This window comes from Oncorhynchus keta, chromosome 27, assembly GCF_023373465.1.
Source record: "Oncorhynchus keta strain PuntledgeMale-10-30-2019 chromosome 27, Oket_V2, whole genome shotgun sequence".
NCBI lineage: Eukaryota > Metazoa > Chordata > Actinopteri > Salmoniformes > Salmonidae > Oncorhynchus > Oncorhynchus keta.
In genome coordinates, this window is record NC_068447.1 from 45,584,315 (window position 1) to 45,608,091 (window position 23,777).

Genomic DNA, 23,777 nt, shown 5'->3' on the forward strand with positions numbered 1-23,777 from the left:
AGGGACCCTACAGGCGCATTGTTCCCTGTGCGTTCCTCTCTCTTTTGGTCTCTCCCCCTTTTTATGTAATCGATTTGGAGAATTTGCTCCAACAAGTAGACTCCAGTCTTGAAGTCCGCATGGAGATGAATTCCTCAGCGCTTTGTGCTTTGGCTGTTGTTCTGTTGGCAATTGTAGATTTGAAAATAGTCTCTGCTGCTGAAACTGGAGGCAAATCTACAGGTGAGTTGTTCTAATTACTTTGCATTATTTGTCATGAAACAGATTTTTTGAGGTATTGCCTACTACATTTGACTGCTTTCTTGTTGGTGTACCTATGTGGTGAGACACACTAAGCTATAGTTGTGCATAAGCCCATTTGCAACCTATTTTGTTGTTACTTACTAAATATATGACTTTCATTTGCTGGTTGAAAGCATATACAGAGTCTGCGTGTGAACTAAAAAGCTTCTGTTGAGAGAAAAACTATTCGCTGAAATTGGTTTTGTAACCCATTGCCACAAGGTTGCTGTGTTACTGCGTAATTACACCGTAATTAACTTGATATGAGGTCTCCACAGTTCACGGTACCTCCTGCTCTCTCACAGTGCCGACCCTCCAGAAGGCAGGTCACTGCCCACGGCTTCTGAACGTCGTGCCGTCACACAAGGGATGTGTCTGTGACGACGACTGTCCTGGAGATGACAAGTGCTGTGTCTTTGACTGTGGCGCCGTGTGTGTCCCACCTGCCTTCAGTAAGAACCTGACTGGTTTATTAACAATGTTCAGAATGCTGTCATGCATTTTCATGGGTGATATGTGAAAAACATGGATGATTCCTATACTTAGACACAAAAATACTTGGAGTCTGCATTCTTCCCACAAATGCAAATGCCTATTTATAGTAGGCTAACCATCTCCACACATATATGAGATTTTCAGAAAATGGTAGTCCAACTGTATCCATATGTTCATGTCCTTTTGCAGTAAGTTGGGTTCCCTGACATGTCTGCTCTGCAAATTGTGTACCAAAAGCAAAGCCAGGAATGTGCCCTCGCAGACTATGGGGCTCAGGGATGTGTGCCGAGTTCTGTTCCAACGACAGTGACTGCTCCAATGATGAAAAATGCTGCCACAACGGATGTGGGCATGAGTGCATTACACCTTACACAGGTAGGAGATGGTCCCAAAGTGACAGATACGCCCCATCCATTATTGCTGCATTGCTCTGGAAACAAGAAAGCTGGGCTAGTTATGTACATGTCATGCACATGGAAAGATCCATTTCATATACTCTTTCTAGAGCTGAGACACTTCAGAATTCCCAGAGCCATGTATGTCTATAGAGTCCATATGACCTTGAGCATTGTAATAGTAAGACTTCAAAATGGGAACAGTCAGTGTAGACGGACAAGTTGTTACTATAGACCAATGTTGCTACAGTATAACTGAACACCTCTTTTCTGTTACCACAGTGAAGCCCGGTCGATGTGCCCTGCCCAAGGGGACCCCTATGTGTGCTGAGTACTGTTACCATGACGGCCAGTGCCCAGAAGAACAGAAGTGTTGCCGGACAACCTGCGGCCACGCCTGCAGCGAGCCATGTTCATAGGACGGCAAGGTTTGGGTCGGGAGATTAGTGACAATGCTAATAGACTCCTTCTCTTTCAAGAACAAGAATGCTTGTTGGCTTTTTTAAAAATTTTTTAGAGGGGGTGTTTTTTGTTCTTGTTTGTATTCCAATCAATAAAACCATCTGTGTCACCTTTAAATACATTCCTGTGCATTTATGACCTTGTTGGTGGAAGTCTTGAGTGTCTGAGATGCCTTTTTATGGGGTTTTTATGGAGGCACTGAGCTACAATAACAAATTATGGAACACTCCAAGAATGGAAATTGCTAAAGTATGTCCTGGCTGTCCACCAGAGTCAGTACATATACTTCTATTTGACCAGTGATTTGGTCTAAAGAAAAGCTGTAGAAAACATTCTAGTGTGCTACTACACCTCCCCTAACCTTCAACTCTGCACAAAAGTGTCTATGCTCCCTGCCAAGGTATACCCACTTCCCTGCCTAAACGGACAGAGTTAAGCAGAGCTATTAAACCGGACATGACCATCACTGATTAGGAATGCAGAGGGCTTTTTTTGTTCCACTCTAGAGTGCCAAACACATGCAAGAGAGAAAATGACTGGCTGGCAAAGAAAGGGATCTCTGTGTCTGTCTGTTCTGCTGGAACTTGGCAGGAGTTAGGCCAAGTTTGTTTATAGAGGAAAGAATCAGCCCTACCCTCCACATACACGCACTTCCATAACTGGGGCAATTGAGATGGAATACAGAAAGTGAACTCCTGGACCTGGGGTGTATTCAGTGATGTGAAACGTTCTGAACATTACAGATAGAAATAGAATGAATAGTGATGACACATTGTCTCCTCTATCAGATAGAATAGGGAAATGATCTATTCTTCATGAAACAGAACATTCAAGTAGAAATGTAATGTTACCTTCTACTGAATAGATCCATACTCTATGGCTTGTCATAAAATTACATCAGTCGTTTTGAATGCTTATGACATGTTATGTCGTCAGAGGCATATGTGCATATGTATCTTCTACCAAGATTTTTGCCGAGATGCAGGGTAGCATATTTAGTTTATTTTAAAAAAGGAACCCCCAGTTAGGAGGATAAAGACAGCTCAAGAGCATGCAGAAAGTCTTTAAAATAAAAAATAAAATAGAATTAAGCATAATCATTATGGCACTAGATTGCAGGAGAAAGCGATTTCAGGTATTTGAAAAATGCAACATTGTCCAACTTCCAGAGCACCCCGCAGCCATCCTTACGTACTTTGTGCCCCCTCAGATTTTTGGGGTGATGTCGGGAATACTCTTTTGCTATATATTGATAGTTGCAGCCAAGTGGTTCCTCATAATTTATTCTCAGGAATCCTCAAGAGTTCTCCTAGCAGTCCAAAAATAATGTTTTAGACTGAGAAGCAGGGATACACAGCATTCATCAAGGACACAATTCGACTTTCAATGGGCTATATGTATCAACCGAGAGTAGGAGCGCTGATCTAGAATGAGTGTTGACTTGGATAATATTACATGGACAGGAGTGACCTGATCCTAGTCTGAGACAATTGAGATTCACATGGCCCCTCTACAAGCCTCCATGTATTTCTTCTTTTAAGGCGAGGCACCACAGGATTAACTTACTTCGTTTGCATCTACTTATCGATTTAGAATTGTGGGGTATTTCTGTCCCTAAATTAGGCATTTCAAAATGTAAACATAAAAATGTAAAAACTTGATGTAAATGTTTATTTGATTTAGTTTATCATACTACCGTCATTCAAATGGACATACATCCATAATTTCGAAGATTACTACATTTAGTAATACATCATTCAAAAGCCTTGCCTGGCTCCCTAAACACCTTGCGCCGCCACGTTACATGGAAATATATTCTAGACCATCTGATTGGTCCCAAAAACCAATGGGTTGGGCCAGAGCAAAACACACGTGGGTAAAGCTAAGTTTGAAAATGTATCATTGGCTTTGATACTGTGATTGGTTCGAGACAATTCAATCGCTAATGACTTTGCTTTGTACAACAACCCCTCCCTCATTTTGACATCACCCAAAACAACTTCAATGATTGCAGTCTCAGATTGTATGTAGGGAACAATTGAGCAGCGGAAGACCAGAACTCCAGTTTGAGTCGTCAGGCAATTAAAATCCCATTTCGTAGAGAACGTTACAATCTGGACTATATGTAGTAACTAACTTTGAAGAGATTGCGATTGGGTCTAATTAGGTGTTTTGCATTTGCTAAGATAAATTCCTTGTACTGCTCTTTAACTGCCATTTCCCAAAAGTCAGACCGTCTCACATGAAAACATGTTTTTTCTCAGCTTCAGAAGCTTCTGCATTCACCAAATGTTGTGTGGTTATCCTTAGATATATTCTCCAGACTTGTGGAGATTGTTGATATGTTGTAAATGTTTTATTAAAAATTTTCTTAAAAAAACAAAAAAGCACCTAAAATTTTTACATGTGACTTTAGTATTTCACAGATAGAAAGATTAAAAACAATATTTATCCACAACAAGTCTGGTCCTGGAGTGTCTTAAAAAAATGACACCAAATAATTTAGGCTGACTTCATCCAGTGTCCAGAAAAACAGATTCTGCAGTATATGCAAATGTACACATATTTAATGAGCCTCATTTGCATATTTTAATACAACATTTCAGGAAAGTTGTAATACAAAAAGTATTATGTTTGTGTCTACATTCAACTGGTAAAATTGTGATATGAATAAGGGGGGGTGTACCTTATTAGGGTGTGGTGCCTTGCCTTAAAGCCATTGGATTCAAACAAAAAAGACAAAATGTTTGGTCAGTTGACCAGTTTTATAGATGTATTATTTTTTTTATATACCCAAGGTTACCCAATATATGTCCACACATTTGAATGTTGTTCAGTAAAATTAATGTATCAAGCACAGTTTAATATACAAAGAACGAGCAGTGTTAAAAAGTAAATGCATGGAGGGTGCTTAGCCTTAAGTCAAGTTCCTAATAGAAATGAATGGCAAACTCATCTTTTTAAAATGTTGTCTGTTGGGTATTTGTGCTACAAAGGCTTACCAAAAGGTAATCCCAATTAGAGAACAACTTCAAACAGAAATTTGGACAAACGCAAGTTAAAATCAACAGTCGTTTCCAGTAGAGATTTGGGGGTTTTCTACAAGTGCAAACGTTTTGACTGGTTCTATGATTAATGAACAAATGTGATACGAAATCCTACGTATCAAAACAAAAGACAACTGTTTTATGAAAGTTCTGTAAGTCAGTGCATTTAGCATTTCAACATCAACTAAAAACACAAACCTTATTTATCTCAGTAAAGATTTAAGAGATGAATCTGGAGCCGAAATGTACCAAACGGCTCAGAGGAGGAGTGCTGATTAGGACCAGTTGTTTTCTAGAACACAACGATCCTAGATCAGCACTCATACTTCGAGACGCTTGATACGTACGACCCCAGATCTCAGAGCAATGGCTTCCTAGTGATCTATAACAGACAATTACTTTTTCCAGGAACCAATATGAGCTTGCTGTGATTCTTGCAGCCACCTGTCCCCACTGAAACCCTGGAGCAAACACGTTGGTTCCTGCCTTAAACATGAAAAATGCATTATTCTCTGTTTAAGTAGACCAACAGCAGTAGTAGTGCACTGAAGAAAGGCCACCCTTTTTGCTTCTCACTGGCAAGAAAAAGCCTTTTAACGTCCATCGAATCCATGAGACTTCATTGTTCATCAACTCCTTTATCATTCACGAAACAAACTTAAGGAGTCATTTATTTTCTTTGTCGAAGCTTCCAGCACTTAAAGCGTTATCTTCCTGAAACTTACATTCACAGTTCCCAAGTGATGTAGCCACCGACCTCTGCTGTTGTTGTTGTTGTTTAAGTTAGCATTTTGGCTCATCACAGCAGTGGCACACCCCGTAGCCTGCGGATGATGTTGGCTAGCCGTTTGGCCAGGCCCGGACTGGGCTCCTCCACCTGGAAGGTGCGGGTCAGGAGATTGTAGAGGGAACCGTAACCCACGGCCACCACAGTGCAAGTGAGGCAGATGACGTTGTAGGGCATGCTGAAGTCAGGGGTGGGCAGGTTCACCAGCAAGGGCTCCGTGTAGACCCGCATGAAGTAACTGGACTCCTCTTTACAGGGGAAACTGGGAAGAAAGACAAGATGAGGTATGTTTATTGTAAAAAAACGTGTTTTTAATATTTAAAATCGAATGCCTTTATTTTTGCCAATGTAGAGCTAGTGAGATTCCTCTGTAAAGAAAAGTCCTATGCAAATGAAATGTCTTATTACAATAACCTACAGTGGTTCCTCCTTTAAAAAGTTGCGTCATACTGGAGTACACCTTGTGTGCTGCCGCAGCATTCTGTGGCACATCATTTAATTCTCAGCCATTTTTTTCTGTTACTGCAAGTTATTGCTAGTTTGATCCCCAGATGGCATCTTTGAGAAGCATTTGATAGTATTCCTTATTGGCATTACAAGAGAATTTAAAACCTTTTTTGTAATAACATAGTATATGGGATTGATTTAAGAAATGTGGCTTAATTTATTTGATTAATATTATGGCGTTTTCTATTCAGAGAAAAATGAAAAACGAAACCCTCAGGGTTTCCGTTAGGATGGAATGGAAAATATGGCGATGTACAACATGACGTTTAGGAGTAGGCTATAGGATTGGAAGATTCTAAATGGTTTGCCTTCATTAGACAACTTTGTTCCAATATTTCTGTAAATCAGTGATATTTATTCCCATAGTAATTTGTTATGGATCCATAACTAAATCAACATCTGCATTTTGAAAGAGTATTTTTTTATCAGGCTACTGTGCAGTCTACAATACATACTGTAGTAAACATTGGAATGTGCCTAATTCCTTATACATAAGGGAGAGCAGACCATGTCTGTACTACAGAATGCAGGGCACGTGTGAGACCGGGGTTCAAATCCATGTTGGGGAGGAAGGAGTCGGCTGTCCTTGTAAATAGACATTTGTTCTTAACTGATTCTATATGTATTATTTCATAGTTGTGATGTCTTCACTGCTAATCTAAAATGTAGAAAACAGTAAAAAATATAATAAAATCCTGGAATGAGTAGGTGTCCAAACCTTTGACTGGTACTTGCTGGAACAGAAAATGAACGTTGACAGTACAGTATTGGGCTATTTACGAGGAAGGAGTAGACTGTCCTTGTAAATAAGAATTTGTTCATAACTGACTTGCCTAGTTAAATAAAGGTTACACTAAGAGCATAACATTTCTGCACCCTAATTTTCAAATTATTGTCTAACCAAGACCCAAATGGATATTAAGTGAAATATAAACATCCACATTTGAATGTCCTTTTTTCTTGTTATTTTATTTTATTAATGAAAGCATAAAGATGTTGATTAACAAATACTGTAAGAAATGTAACACTTTAGAGTACTTAAGCATCAAATAGATTGCAAGTTGGGGGATTTTCACACCAGTAGCAGGGTTATAAAAAGTATATTGTCCTGCTAATAGGAAACATTGGCATGATGGGCTACACCTGCTACAGTTGTGATGTCTTCACTATTATTCTACAATGTAGAAAATAGTAGAAATATAGAAAAATCCATGAATAAGTAGGTTTGTCCAAACCTTTGACTGGTACTTGCTTAATTCATTTGATTAAAATTATGGTGTTTCCATTCCATGGAAAACTGGATGGAACAGAAAATATGGCACTGTAACTAGAGGTTGACCGATTATGATTTTTCAACGCCGATACCGATTATTGGAGGACCAAAAAAAGCAGTTACAGATTAAAATCGGCCAATTTTATATATATAAAATACAACAATACTGAATAAACACTTATTTTAACTTAATATAATACATCAATAAAATAAATTTAGTCTCAAATAAATCATGAAACATGTTTAAATAATGCAAAAACAAAGTGTTGGAGAAGTAAAAGTGCAATATGTGCCATGTAAAAAAGCTAACGTTTTAGTTCCTCGCTCAGAACATATGAAAGCTGGTGGTTCCTTTTAACATGAGTCTTCAATATTACCAGGTAAGAAGTTTTAGGTTGTAGTTATTATAGGACTATTTCTCTCTATACCATTTGTATTTCATATACCTTTGAATATTGGATGTTCTAATGGGTACTTGAGTATTACCAGCCTAATCTCGGGAGTTGATAGGCTTGAAGTCATAAACGGCGCAATACTTGAAGCACAGCGGAGACCTGCTGGTAAACGCAGGAAAGTGTTGTTTGAATGAATGCTCTGCTGCTGCCTACCAATGCTCAGTCAGACTGCTCTATCAAATCATAGACTTAATTATAATATAATAACACACAGAAATACGAGCCTTAGGTAATTAATATGGTAAAATCCTGCTGCTGTAAACACAGGAAAGTGTTGTTTGAATGAATGCACAATTTCCCACCATGACCCTGCTGCTGCCTACCAACGCTTGTTAAATCAGTCAGACTGCTCTATCAAAATCATAGACTTAATTATAATATAATAACACACAGAAATACAGAGCCTTAGGTAATTAATATAAAACCTTTAAAATCGACCTCTACACTGCACAACGCGATGTCCGGCAGTACAGTACTGGGCTATTTAGCTAAAGAATCTCTGTGTCGTGCTTGTCTCAGAGCAGCCGAAACAGTACTAAAATAGTTGTAGGCTTTTGCTTCTAACTTCAATATGCTCTTTAAATAAATAAGACCAACAATGTATCTTAAAATATGTTTTCAATGATGTGACTTTCAGCCAATAATTACATTCGGAGGATTTGAGTACTCTATATTAATATCTAAGGGGAATTTTCCGTTAGGATCTGTGAGAATATCTAAGGGGCTTTTATATCATTATAAATGAATTAATAATAATACATCTCTGTTTTAAAAGTAAAAATATTTTAGAGATTTCGTTTTCATTTAACCCAGCACGAGCGAGAAAAAGGCAATTCTTGAACATGGGGTGAGACATTCTCACTCATTTGTAAATAAAGCCAGTTATTAAGAATGATTTATTTCTGGAGAAACCTAACTTGATTATTTAGCAGACATCACTTACTTATATTCAGTCAACACATATCTTAAGAATATCATGGAATATTTGACATTTTCGTTTCTCCATGCTCTCCATGGGGAAGGCTATGTACTGTTCTCCATGCAATGTTGGTCAAGGTTGTCAAAATGGAAATGTCAGCTAGCATTTATATTGACTCTTCCTGTATCCCTCACACAGGTGTGGCTGGTACAGAGCTGGTGAAACTATTCAAGCCAGTCAGGTTTGTAGGCCTCCTTTAAACTCAGCTTCCTGCATTTAATCACGGTTTTCAGTTCTGCCCACAATGTTCTATAGGTTTGAGGTCAGGGCTTTGTGATGGCCACTCCAATAGCTTGAATTGGTTGTCCTTAAGCCATTTTTCCACAACTTTGGAAGTATGCTTAGGGCCATTGTCCATTTGGAGGACCCATTAGCGACCAAGCTTTAACTTCCTGACTGATGTCTTGAGATGTTGCTTCAATATATCTGCATATTTTCCTCCCTCATGATGCCATCTATTTTGTGAAGTGCACCCGTCACTCCTGCAGCAAAGCACACCCACAACATGATGCTGCCACCCCCATGCTTCACGGTCGGGATGGTGTTCTTCGGTTTGCAAGCATCCCCCTTTTTCCTCCAAACATAACGATATGATTGGTCATATTAAAACCTTGGGACCCAAATGCATAATGAGTGCTTTAACTCTCCCTTGTGGTGGTCTGGAGCAATGAAGGTGTACCTCTAAGTCCCGCGGTGTAAGCTCAAAACATTTAAAGGAGGAACCACTGTATGAGAGTTAGGGGTCAATTCCATTTCAAATCAATGGAATTGAGGAATAGTACACTACTTTTAAAATAGGATTTTATTTGGTGTAATTTCCTTGAGATGCATTCAAATTGCATTACCTCAGGTGATAAACTAACACACTTAAGACAACTACTACGTAAGTGCTCAAACACTACTTAAAAAAAGCCTCATTACTCACAAGCTGCTGAAAAGTGGGCATTCCCGAGTGCTGTTGGTATCCATGGCAACGACACTGGGCACGAGAGCGCTGATAACAGAAGACCTGAAGCGAGGGACAACATTTAATCAGATATCTTCTACTGCAAATCTGAACATCGAGAGACGACAAGCAAGTAGCATCTCAATTTCAGCAATGGCCCCATCTTCAATCAGAATTGAAGCAAGACAAGAGAAAAGGGCACGTATAAAAGCTGACAGCACTAGGCAAACATGAAAAAAGTATTTATACCTAAAATTTCCATCACAGTTTGCATTTCATTAGACAGAGAGAGTACAGAACTTCACCCATAGCATTGCCCTTTTTCAGTTTCTGTAAAAAGTGAACATGAATCAAAGTCAAAGTCAAGTGGTACCCGACGTAGAAGCCATGGTTGGGGTCGGGGGTGTACTCGGTCCACTTGAGGAGTGCCCTCTCAAACTGCATGGTCACCTCGGTCACAGAGTTAGGGGGCAGCTGGACCAGCATCTCGAGCAGGTGGGGCCGAAGGCGGTCCTTGGATGGCTGGTAGTGAATGTAGCCTAGGTAGAAAAGAGGGGAGTAAGAGAAATTGTATTTATTTACTCACAACAATGAAAGACAAGTAAAATGACGACTTGGGCTGTTTTTATATAGATTTTTACCTTTATTTAACTAGGCAAGTCATTTAAGAACAAATTGTTATTTACAATGACGGCCTACCCGGGAACAGTGGGTTAACTTAACTGCCTTGTTCAGGAGCAGAATGACAGCTTGGGGATTCGATCCAGCAACCCTTCGGTTACTGGCCCAACGCGCTAACCACCAGGCTACTTGCCTCCCCAAATGTGAAGGTCATGGCATTTTGGATGGAGGTTTTGTCAGTCAAATGACTGAAGTTACCATCATAAAAATTGGTCGAATAGCAATCATTATATAGTTGGAAAAAGTATATGAACCCCTAGGCTAATGACTTCTCCAAAAGCTAACTGGAGTCAGGAGTCAGCTAACCTGGAGTACAATCATTGAGACGAGATCGGAGATGTTGGTTAGAGCTGCCCTGCCTTATAAAAAAAAAAAAAATCACAAAATTTGAGTTTGCTATTCACAAGAAGCATTGCCTGATGTGAACCATCCCCCGAACAAAAGAGATTTCAGAAAACCCAAGATTAAGAATTGTTGACTTGCATAAAGCTGGAAAGGGTTACAAAAGTATATCTAAAAGCCTTTGATGTTCGTTAGTCCACAGTAAGACAAATTGTCTATAAAGTGAGAAAGTTCAGCACTGTTGCCGTCCTGAAGAATCCTAGAGTGTCAGCTAAAGATTTACAGAAATATCTGGAACATGCTAACATCTGTTGACGAGTCTACGATACGTAAAACACCAAACAAGAATGGTGTTCATGGGAGGTCACCACGGAAGAAGCCACTGCTGTCCAAAAAAAACATTGCTGCACGTCTGAAGTTCGCAAAAGAGCATCTGGATGTTCCACAGTGCTACTGGAAAAATACTCTGTGGACTGATTAAACTACAGTTGAGTTGTTTGGAAGGAACACACAACAATATGTGTGGAGAAAAAAAAGGCACAGCACACCAACATCAAAACCTCATCCCAACTGTAAAGTATGGTGGAGGGAGCATCATGGTTTGGAGCTGCTTTGCTGCCTCAGGGCCTGGACAGCTTGCTGTCATCGACGGAAAAATGAATTACCAAAGTTCATCAAGACATTTCGCAGGAGAATATAAGGCCATCTGTCCACCAACTGAGGCTCAACAGAAGTTGGGTGATGCATCAAGACAACAACCCAAAACATAGAAGTAAATCAACAATAGAATGGCTTCAAAAGAAGAAAACACACCTTCTGGAGTGGCCCAGTCAGAGACCTAAACACAGATCGAGATGCTGTGGCATGACATCGAGAGCGGTTCACAACAGACATCCTGAGAGTATTGCTAAACTGAAACCATTTTGGAAAGAAGACTGGTCCAAAATTCCTCCTGACCGTTGTGCAGGTCTGATACACAACTACAGAAAACGTTTGGTTGAGGTTATTGCTGCCAAGAGCATCAACCAGTTATTAAATCCGAGGGTTCACATACTTTTCCAACCCTGCTTTGTGAATGTTTACACGGTGTGTTCAATAGAGATATGAAAACGTATACTTGTTTGTGTGTTATTAGTTTAAGCAGACTGCCGATTTAGATGAAGATCAGATCAAATATTATGACGAATTTATGCTGAAGTCCAGGTAATTCCAAAGGGTTCACATATTCTTTCTTGCCACTGTACATATGTGTACAGTCGTGGCCAAAAGTTTTGAGAATGACACAAATATACATTTTCACAAAGTTTCCTGCTTCAGTGTCTAGATATTTTTGTCAGATGTTACTATGGAACACTGAAGTATAATTACAAGCATTTCATAAGTGTCCAAGGCTGTTATTGACAATTACATAAAGTTGATGCAAAGAGTCAATATTTGCAGTGCTGAACCTTGTTTTTCAAGACTTCTGCAATCCGCCCTGGCATGCTGTCAATTAACTTCTGGGCCACATCCTGACTGATGGCAGCCCATTCTTGCATAATCAATGCTTGGAGTTTGTCAGAATTTGTGGGGTTTTGTTTGACCACCCGCCTCTTGAGGATTGACCACAAGTTCTCAATGGGATTAAGGTCTGGGGAATTTCCTGGCCATGGACCCAAAATATCGATACTTTGTTCCCGAGCCACTTAGTTATCACTTATGGCAAGGTGCGCCATCATGCTGGAAAAGGCATTGTTTGTCACCAAACTGTTCCTGGATGGTTGGGAGAAGTTGCTCTCGGAGGGTGTGTTGGTACCATTCTTTATTCATGGCTGTGTTCTTAGGCAAAATTGTGAGTGAGCCCACTCCCTTGGCTGAGAAGCAACCCCACACATGAATGGTCTCAGGATGCTTTACTGTTGGCATGACACAGGACTGATGGTAGCGCTCACCTTGTCTTCTCCGGACAAGGGTTTTTCCAGATGCCTCAAACAATCGGAAAGTGGATTCAGAGAAAATGACTTTACCCCAGCAGTCCAATCCCTGTACCGTTTGCAGAATATCAGTCTGTCCCTGATGTTTTTCCTGGGGAGAAGTGGCTTTTTTTCTGCCCTTCTTGCAGGCCATCCTCCAAAAGTCTTCACCTCACTCTGCGTGCAGATGCACTCACACCTGCCTGCTGCCATTCCTGAGCAAGCTTTGTACTGGTGGTGCACCGATCCCGGAGCTGAATCAACTTTAGGAGACGGTCCTGCCACTTGCTGAACTTTCTTGGGCGCCCTGAAGCCTTCTTGACAACAATTGAACCGCTCTCCTTGAAGTTCTTGATTATCTGATAAATGTTTTTTTTTTAGATGTAATCTTACTTGCCTGTGAAGCCCTTTTTGTGCAAAGCAATGATGACAGCACGTGTTTCCTTGCAAGTAACCATATTTGACAGAGGAAGAACAATGATTCCAAGCTCCACCCTCCTTTTGAAGCTTCCAGTCTGTTATTCGAACTCAATCAGCATGACAGAGTGATCGCCAGCCTTGTCAACACTCACACCTGTGTTAACGAGAGCATCACTGACATGTCAGCTGGTCCTTTTGAGGCAGGGCTGAAATGCAGTGGAATTTTTTTGGGGTGGGATTCAGCTCATTTGCATGGCGAAAAGGGACTTTGCAATTAATCTGATCACTCTTCATAACATTCTGGAGTATATTGAAATTGCCATCATACAAACTGAGGCAGCAGACTTTGTGAAAATTAATATTTGTGTCATTCTCAAATCTTTTGGCCATGACTGTCTGTCTGTGTGTGTGACAGATATATAAAATTCTCCTATGCATAGCCTAGGCAACTGAAGATTTGTTTGCTTGCTGAACCAAGGAGCAGCCAAGTTTAAACATGTTGTAAAGAGTCCATGTTAACGTGGAAACAGACTCAACCGCACCCGTCATTTTTTTTATGGCTGGGTTTTTCCTCATCCCATCTCTCCTTATATCAGAGTTTAGACGTAAAACAGGCTTCCTTTTAATTTGCCGACTCTATGAAGTTGATTTTAAAACAACAATCATCCAATATCATTGATTACATGGTTATACAAATACCGTCACAGCCCTAATTAGTGACAGTAACATATAGGTGTAGCAGAGGTGAGAAACCCAACAGCTTAAACAAAAACTTCTCCCATAAAATGATCAATATAAAACAGTAGGTAAGTAAGAATTGTGTACACAAATTTATATTATGTAAATAGTTTATGATAAGTGAATACCATAATGTAGTTATTTTGTTAGCTACTTCTCCCTATTAGATGAAATCGTATTTTTTTTAAAAGCCATTTTAGTTGTCGCGCTAGCTGTACTGTCCGGATAGATTCACAAATCATGGGAATATGCAGACCGTGTCTCCCGCCGAGGCATGTGTTGCTAGGCAACCCCCCTGCACTTGCCCTAGGAACATATAGAGAAGGAACTGTCAGATGCGTCATAATAGCCCTGGAACGAGCCACACTGGGAGCCACATTTTAAATGGAATACATTGAATACACAGAGCAGGGTAAATAAAAATGGTAAAAAAAAGTGACCCTATGCTTGGTGTGACTTATGGGCAGAGCAGACCATCCGATATGCGCTTAAATATTGTGATATGCAACCGGGAATTTAAATGTAAGAGGACCAGTGCTATATAGCAATAAAAATAACACTGGTGAGCAACTACAATTTCACAGAGACAAACCACAAGTTCTTCAAGTTTAGTACTAGGCCTATATCCACACATTTGGATGATCTGAATGATGGTTGAATTTACAATATACAGCTAGGTTTGGCCTCCAGCCAATTTGTTCCTGAGCTTGTCTGTGGGCTGAACATAATTAGCCTATTAGCAAATAGCCTACTAGCTGCCCAATTCACAGCCCTACACAATAGGTTAAACTACACAATTAACATGTGGTTAGTGGGCTAATTTATTGAAAATATAAAAATGAAGATCTGATTACAGTGGTAGAATCACCAATAACTATGTTAATAAGCCTACCTACTCTATTAAAATATATTAAGTGTTTCTCCAAAGCAAAACTAGTGTGTCTTGTTCAGAACTAAACAATCGCTGTTTGCAAAGAAATCAATCTGAAATGTCATTAGGAATCTAAGCATGGTACTTTCAGAAGTACATTTTCCACCCCAGACTTGAGGCCCGAGTCTGACACAGGAGTGCATGATGACAGAATGGGAGGAAATAGCTATAGGCCTATCGACAAAAATATATGGATGACATAATTGCATCTGTCTAACAAAGCCCCCTTGTTAGTAAAGTGCCTATTCAACTTCAAGCACAGAGCATTGTCCATATTGATCTTAGAAATAGCGATCCACGCGCTGCATCAATCTGAACTTCCCTGTAATTATCCAATTATATTCCATTACCACTAATATTGTAATTAAGCTTTCACATGTCATACACTTATCAAGCATTTGGTGCTTGCTTTTATTTACGCCAAATCATTTGACTGTCAATTTTCTGTTGCGAATAGAGAAGACCATACAATTGAAGTCGGAAGTTTACATACACCCGAGCCAAATACATTTAAATGCAGTGTTTCACAATTCCTGACATTTAATCATAGTAAAAATTCCCTGTCTTAGGTCAGTTGGGATCACCAATTTATTTTAAGAATGTCAAATGTCAGAATAATAGTCGAGAAAAATGTACTTAATCTTATTTCCTTCATCACATTTCCAGTGGGTCAGAAGTTTACATAAACAATTTTTAAACAAGTTAAACAGTGTAACTTGGGTCAAACGTTTCGGTTAGTCTTCCACAAGCTTCCCACAATAAATTGGGTGAATTTTGTCCCAATCCTCCTGACATAGCTGGTGTAGCTGAGTCAGGTTTGTAGGCCTCCTTGCTCACACACACTTTTTCAGTTCTGCCCACAAATGTTCTATGGGATTGAGGTCAGGGCTTTCCTTAAGCCATTTTGCCACAACTTTGGAAGTATGCTCAGGGTCATTGTCCATTTGGAAGACCCATTTGCAACCAAGCTTTAACTTCCTGACTGATGTCAGGTTGGTAGGCATCCTTGCTCGCACACGCTTTTTCAGTTCTGTCCACAAATTTAATATAGGATTGAGGTCAGGGCTTTGTGATGGCCACTCCAATAGCTTGACTTTGTTGTCATTAAGCCATTTTGCCACAACTTTGGAAGTATGCTTGGGGTCCTTTTCCATTTGGAAGACACATTTGTGACCAAGCTTTAACATCCAAACTGATGTCTTGAGCTGTTGCTTCAATATATCCACATAATTTCCGTTCCTCATGGTGCCATCTATTTTGTGAAGTGCACCAGACCCTCCTGCAGCAAAGCACCCCCACAACATGATGCTGCCACCCATGTGCTTCACGGTTGGGATGGTGTTCTTCAGCTTGCAAGCCTCCCCCTTTTTCCTCCAAACATAACAATGGTCATTATGGCCAAACAGTTCTATTTTTGTTTCATCAGAACAGAGGACATTTCTCCAAAAAGTACGATCTTTGTCTGCATGTGCAGTTGCAAACCGTAGTCTGGCTTTTTTATGGCCGTTTTGGCGCAGTGCCTTCTTCTTTGCTGAGCGGCCTTTCAGGATATGTCGATATAGATACTTTTGTGCCGGTTTGCTCCAGCATCTTCACAAGGTCCTTTGCTGTTGTTCAGGGATTGATTTGCACTTTTCGCACCAAAGTCTCTAGGAGACAGAACGCGTCTCCTTCCTGAGCTCTATGAAGGTTGTGTGGTCCCATGGTGTTTATACTTGCATACTATTGTTTGTACAGATGAACGTGGTACCTTCAGGCGTTTGGAAATTGCTCCCAAGGATGAACCAGACTTGTGGAGGTCTACAATGTTTTTCCTGAGGTCTTGGCTGATTTCTTTTGATTTTCTCATGGTGTCAAGCAGAGGCACTGAGTTTGAAGGTAGATCTTGAAATACATCCACAGGTTTTTTATTTATTTAACCAGGTAGGCAAGTTGAGAACAAGTTCTCATTTACAATTGTGACCGTGCCAAGATAAAGCAAAGCAGTTCGACACATACAACGACAGAGTTACACATGGAGTAAAACAAACATACAGTCAATAATACAGTATAAACAAGTCTATATACGATGTGAGCAAATGAGATGAGATAAGGGAGGTAAAAGGCAAAAAAAGGCCATGGTGGCAAAGTAAACACAATATAGCAAGTAAAACACTGGAATGGTAGATGTGCAGTGGAAGAATGTGCAAAGTAGAAATAAAAATAATTGGGTGCAAAGGAGAAAAATAAATAAATAAATACTGTAGGGAAAGAGGTAGTTGTTTGGGCTAAATTATAGGTGGGCTATGTACAGGTGCAGTAATCTGTGAGCTGCTCTGACAGTTGGTGCTTAAAGCTAGTGAGGGGGAGAAGTGTTTCCAGTTTCAGAGATTTTTGTAGTTCGTTCCAGTCAAAGAAAGAATTGGTTTTGGGGGTGACCAGAGAGATACTCCTGCTGGAGCGCGTGCTACAGGTGGGTGATGCTATGGTGACCAGCGAGCTGAGATAAGGGGGTACTTTACCTAGCAGGGTCTTGTAGATGACATGGAGCCAGTGGGTTTGGCGACGAGTATGAAGCGAGGGCCAGCCAACGAGAGCGTACAGGTCGCAATGGTGGGTAGTATATGGGGCTTTGGTGACAAAACGGATTGCACTGTGATAGACTGCATCCAATTTGTTGAGTAGGATATTGGAGGCTATTTTGTAAATGACATCGCCTAAGTCGAGGATTGGTAGGATGGTCAGTTTTACAAGGGTATGTTTGGCAGCATGAGTGAAGGATGCTTTGTTGCGAAATAGGAAGCCAATTCTAGATTCAACTTTGGATTGGAGATGTTTGATGTGGGTCTGGAAGGAGAGTTTGCAGTCTAACCAGACACCTAGGTATTGTATTTGTAGTTGTCCACGTATTCTAAGTCAGAGCCGTCCAGAGTAGTGATGTTGGACAGGCGGGCAGGTGCAGGCAGCGATCGGTTGAAGAGCATGCATTTGGTTTTACTTTAAGAGCAATTGGAGGCCACGGAAGGAGAGTTGTATGGCATTGAAGCTTGTCTGGAGGGTTGTTAACAGTGTCCAAAGAAGGGCCAGAAGTATACAGAATGGTGTCGTCTGCGTAGAGGTGGATCAGAGACTCACCAGCAGCAAGAGCGACATCATTGATGTATACATAGAAGAGAGTCGGTCCAAGAATTGAACCCTGTGGCACCCCCATAGAGACTGCCAGAGGTCTGGACAGCAGACCCTCCGATTTGACACAGTGAACTCCATCAGAGAAGTAGTTGGTGAACCAGGTGAGGCAATCATTTGAGAAACCAAGGCAAGGTACACCTCCAATTGACTAAAATTATGTCAATTAGCCTATCAAAAGCTTCAAAAGACATCATTTTCTGTAATTTTCCAAGCTGTTTAAAGGCACAATCAACTTAGTGTATGTAAACTTCGGACCCACTGGAATTGTCATACAGTCAATTATAAGTGAAATAATCTGTCTGTAAACAATTGTTGGAACTGACAATGTCCTAACCGAAAAGTATTCAGACCCCTTGACTTTTTCCACATTTTGTTAAGTTACAGCCTTATTAAAAAGAAAATGAAATAAATGTTCCCTCAATCTACAAACACTTAGCGAACAGTTAAAAAAAATTGTACAGATTCATAAAATAGAAAAAAAATTAAATATCACATTTGCATAAGTATTCAGACCCTTTACTCAGTTACTTGTTGAAGCACCTTTGGCAGCGATTACAGACCAGAGTCTTCTTGGGTATGACGCTACAAGCTTGTATTTGGGGAGTTTCTCCCATTCTTCTCTGCAGATCCTCTCAAGCTCTGTCAGGTTGGATGGGGAACGTTGCTGCACAGCTATTTTCAGGTCTCTTCAGAGATGTCCAATCGGGTTCAAGTCCGAGCTCTGGCTGTGCCACACAAAGATGTTATTCAGAGACTTGTCCCGAAGCCACTCCTGCGTTGTCTTGGCTGTGTTCTTAGGGTCATTGTCTTGACGGAAGGTGAACCTTCGCCCCAGCCAGGTCCTGAGTGCTCTTGAGCCTTTTGGCAAACTCCAAGCGGGCTGTCATGTGCCTTTTACTGAGGAGTGGCTTCCGTCTGGCCATTCAACCATAAAGCCCTGATTAGTGGGGTGCTACAGAGATGGTTATCCTTCTGGAAGGTTCTCCCATGTCCACAGAAGAACTATGGAGATTTGTCAGAGGGACCATCGGGTCCTTCTCCCGATTGCTCAGTTTGGCCGTCCGGCCAGCTCTAGGAAGGGTCTTGGTGGTTCCATACTTCTTCCATTTAAGAACGAAGGAGGCCACTGTGTTCTTGGGAACCTTAAATGCTGCAGATATTTGTTGGTACCCTTCCCCAGATCTGTGCTTCAACAAAATCCTGTTTTGGAGATCTGTGGACAATTAGTTTCACCTCATGGCTTGGTTTTTGATCTGACATGCACTGTCAATTATGGGACAGGTGTGAGCCTTTTCATATTAATTGAATTTACCACAGATGGACGACAATCAAGTTGTAGAAACATCGCAGGAATGATAAATGGAAAAAGGATGCATCTGAGATTAGAGTCTGATAGCAAAGGGTCTGAATACTTACGTAAGTAAATAAGGTATGTTCTTTATTTTTAAGACATTTCTAAAAATGTCAAAAACCTGTTTTTGCTTTGTGAAGTTCTCTTCAAAATATAACATTTTAGGTCAGGCACATTTTGTGGCTGCATGAGGCTTTATGATACTGAAGCATGTGCTCCCCCATGTGGGAAGAAATGGCCTTTCCCTCAACTGCTATCAATAGGTAACTGCCATTTATATCAGGCTTAGGTGGAACAGGGTCAGCAGGTGAACAGCGGGACTGAAGTACTCACTGGGTTTGTTGTCACGGCCCTTGCTGGTGACAGTGAGCGTGTGGATGTAGAGGCGCAGGTACCAAGGCACAGTGTCTAGCAGGAGCACGGGGAAGGCCCGGTATGGGTGGTTGTTGTACATCAGGGTGTGGATCTCTCCCGTCTGCAGCCCGTAGCCAGCCACGTAGCGCTCTCCATGCAGTAGGGGACGCAGCATGTCTCCTGGGGTGGGGGAAGGAGGGAGTGTTCATATTGTCAATCATAAAATTACTAGAATATAAATATAATTTCTATGGTGAGTTTTATACAGACACCATTTTATATGCTCTACATGGAAATTAATTTATATCACCATTTTTTCACCTTTTTCGGTAACACATTACCTGATCTTACTGTGCAGTAACTAGGGCTATGTAGTCTATTTCAGAAGAACAGAATAGCATACTTTGAGTTGTCCTTATGTTATGTCCTGATCTGGCTATGCCAAATGGCTGTGGGCTACACTAGTTAATTTAGCAGACGAGATTTGCTTAGAATTCCGTGGCATTATCTTCTAGTATGAAGAATACAATTGAACAAAGCTCGAAACGATGAGGGACTGCTCTAATTCTGTGTTGAGCGTTTAACAAAGAAATAGATACTCCTACATGCTTAATTTAGAGTTATTCATGTAAATGTAGTTCTACAAACGTTGGGCTATATGGTTAGATGTTTAATTCATTCTAAGGCTGTATGCTACGACTAATGAGGATTTGAAAAGTTCTGCTTAGTTTGATGATGATTTGAAGAGTTCTGCTTAGTTTCTTGCACAGGTTGTAGACACTTCATTAGGCTCTCATTCACAATTTGACAAGCACTTGATAATGCCTCAAATTTCACAGCGGCATCCCCTTTGTGGCCGTAATGCACCCTTAAAAAAATCTATGCTTTTTGCGGCCAGTGGCCATTGTGCCCTATGAAGAATAGAATTGAACAAAGCTCCAAACGATTTGAGGGACTGCTCACATGCGGCTATTCTGTGTCGAGTGGTTAACAAAGAAATGGGTACTCCTATATGCTAAATTTAAAGATATTCATGTAAATGTGTTTGTTCTACAAACTTTTTTCAAATCATCATTAGTCGTATCATACAGACAAGATTTGGATAAATTGTGAATGAGAGTGCTGCGTTGTGCCTTTCTCCCTGAGTGTTGCATGCTCCTAGGCATCTCTCACTCACATGGCTCTCCATCACATGATCGGGTGAAAACAGACACTTCGGGGAACGCAACTGCGAGCGTCCTTATCCAATTCCGAGGTGCGTATTGAAGATATTGGAAAAACTGTCCACATTCACTTTTCGTCAGCCAACAAGATGAGTAGGCCTAACGAACAACAAAATCACTAGCCTATGTCAATCTTCTATCCCCCATAGTACAAAAACCAACATATTCTATGTGAGAAATAAATATCCCAAACATTGTATTCCACAATTGTCTCAGACTATGTAGCTGATGCAACAGATCAGAACATTTTAGGTTAAAATTGTATTTCTTTACATTATAAGCGCAACAATGTGCACATGGTAGTAGGCTATAAGGGCGAATGTTCCATTAGTGGGAAAACACCATTATCAAAACTGACCGCTAATGTGATTATGCATGTAATGCTTTCATTATGAAAGGTGTATTTTTATAGAAAAATTATTTTCCTCAAACTTGAAACTCACGCGCTGCTTATGTATGCCAGTTAGGCTCTACACCCCTTGTAAGGCAGATTAATATGCTAAATTTTAAGAAATTATTTGGCCACTTTACTGATACAAACCGTATCAAAACAATATGCCTATGGGCTAGGTCAAATCAAATCCAATTTTATTTGTCACATACACATGGTTAGCAGATGTTAATGCGAGTGTAGCGAAATGCATGTGCTTCTAGTTCCGACAATGCAGTAATAACCAACGAGTAATCTAACTAACAATTCCAAAACTACTACCGTATACACACAAGTGTAAAGGGAGAGAGAATATGTACATAAAGATATATGAATGAGTGATGGTACAGAACGGCATAGGCAAGATGCAGTAGATGGTATCGAGTACAGTATACATATGAGATGAGTATGTAAACAAAGTGGCATAGTTTAAAGTGGCGAGTGATACATGTATTACATAAAGATGCAGTAGATGATAGAGTACAGTATATGATAGAGTACAGTATATACGTAGACATATGAGATGAATAATGTAGGGTATGTAAACATTATATTAAGTAGCATTGTAGCAAGTGGCTAGTGATATATTTTACATCAATTCCCATTAATAAAGTGGCTGGAGTTGAGTCAGTGTGTTGGCAGCAGCCACTCAATGTTAGTGGTGGCTGTTTAACAGTCTGATGGACTTGAGATAGAAGCTGTTTTTCAGTCTCTCGGTCCCAGCTTTGATGCACCTGTACTGACCTTGCCTTCTGGATGATAGCGGGGTGAACAGGCAGTGGCTCGGGTGGTTGTTGTCCTTGATGATCTTTATGACCTTCCTGTGACATCGGGTGGTGTAGGTGTCCTGGAGGGCAGGTAGTTTGCCCCCGGTGATGCGTTGTGCAGACCTCACTACCCTCTGGAGAGCCTTACGGTTGTGGGCGGAGCAGTTGCCGTACCAGGCGGTGATACAGCCCGACAGGATGCTCTCGATTGTGCATCTGTAGAAGGTTGTGAGTGCTTTTGGTGACAAGCCAAATTTCTTCAGCCTCCTGAGGTTGAAGAGGCGCTGCTGCGCCTTCTTCACGATGCTGTCTGTGTGGGTGGACCAATTCAGTTTGTCTGTGATGTGTACGCCGAGGAACTTAAAACTTACTACCCTCTCCACTACTGTTCCATCGATGTGGATAGGGGGGTGTTCCCTCTGCTGTTTCCTGAAGTCCACAATCATCTCCTTAGTTTTGTTGACATTGAGTGTGAGGTTATTTTCCTGACACCACACTCCGAGGGCCCTCACCTCCTCCCTGTAGGCCGTCTCGTCGTTGTTGGTAATCAAGCCTACCACTGTTGTGTCGTCCGCAAACTTGATGATTGAGTTGGAGGTGAACAGGGAGTACAGGAGAGGGCTCAGAACACACCCTTGTGGGGCCCCAGTGTTGAGGATCAGCGGGGTGGAGATGTTGTTTCCTACCCTCACCACCTGGGGAGGCCCGTCAGGAAGTCCAGTACCCAGTTGCACAGGGCGGGGTCGAGACCCAGGGTCTCGAGCTTGATGACGAGTTTGGAGGGTACTATGGTGTTAAATGCTGAGCTGTAGTCGATGAACAGCATTCTCACATGAGGTGTGCGACTATGATTCGGAAAAGACGCAAAAAACAAAGGCAGTTTTTTTTGCTGGACATCATTCACAAGTGATAGAGTAGATTACATACACTTAGGTTGGAGTCATTAAAACTCATTTCTCAACCACGCCACAAATTTCTATAGTTTTGGCAAGTCAGTTAAGACATCTACTTTGTGCATGACAAGTACCTTTTCCAACAATTGTTTAGACAGATTATTTCACTGTATCACAATTCCAATGGGTCAGAAGTTTACATGTACCTTTAAACAGCTTGGAAAATTCCAGAAAATGATGTCATGGCCTTAGAAGTTTCTGATAGGCTAATTGATATAATTTGAGTCAATTTGAGGTGGATGTATTTCAAGGCCTACCTTCAAACTCAGTGCCTCTTTGCTTGACACCATTGGAAAATCAAAATAAATCAGCCAAGATCTCAGGAAAAAATATTGTAGACCTCCACAGGTCTGGTTCATCCTTGGGAGCAATTTCCAAACACCTTAAAGTACTATGTTCATCTGTACAAACAATAGTACGCAGGTATAAACACCATGGGACCACGCAGCCGTCAATCCGCTCAGGGAGGAGACGCGTTCTGTCTCCTAGAGATGAATGTACTTTGATGCGAAAAGTGCAAATCAATCCCAGAACAGCAGCAAAGGACCTTGTGAAGATGTTGGAGGAAACAAGTACAAAAGTATCTATATTCACAGGAAAACGAGTCCTATATTGACATACAATGAAAGGCCGCTGAGCAAGGAAGAAGCCACTGCTCCAAAACCGCCACAAAAAAGCCAGACTATGGTTTGCAACTGCACATGGGGACAAAGACCGTACAATTTCGGAGAAATGTCCCCTGCTCTGATGAAACAAAAATATAACTGTTTGTCCATAATGACCATTGTTATGTTTGGAGGAAAAAGGGGGAGGCTTGCAAGCCAAAGAATACCATCCCA

At 40.9% G+C, this 23,777-nt stretch overlaps 2 protein-coding genes across 2 annotated transcripts in view; one reads left to right on the forward strand and one right to left on the reverse strand.

The window, feature by feature from the left end:
* Positions 1-54: 54 nt before the first annotated feature.
* Positions 55-1,751, forward strand: LOC118359501 (whey acidic protein-like). The gene is made up of 4 exons (XM_035738013.2): positions 55-222; positions 588-734; positions 1,015-1,152; positions 1,455-1,751. The coding sequence occupies exons 1-4, from the start codon at positions 120-122 to the stop codon at positions 1,589-1,591; spliced, it is 525 nt and encodes a 174-aa protein (XP_035593906.1). The 5' UTR covers positions 55-119; the 3' UTR covers positions 1,592-1,751.
* A 2,611-nt stretch (positions 1,752-4,362) lies between these two features.
* LOC118360194 (GPI transamidase component PIG-T-like) overlaps positions 4,363-23,777 on the reverse strand; it is a 33,885-nt gene continuing 14,470 nt past the window's right edge. Inside the window, exons 9-12 of the mRNA XM_035739435.2 lie at positions 19,545-19,745; positions 10,002-10,167; positions 9,608-9,691; positions 4,363-5,730 (exon numbers count right to left, since the gene is read on the reverse strand). Of these exons, the coding sequence (XP_035595328.1) occupies positions 5,481-5,730; positions 9,608-9,691; positions 10,002-10,167; positions 19,545-19,745 (701 nt within the window). The 3' untranslated portion in view covers positions 4,363-5,480. The remainder of the gene's footprint in view (positions 5,731-9,607; positions 9,692-10,001; positions 10,168-19,544; positions 19,746-23,777) is intronic.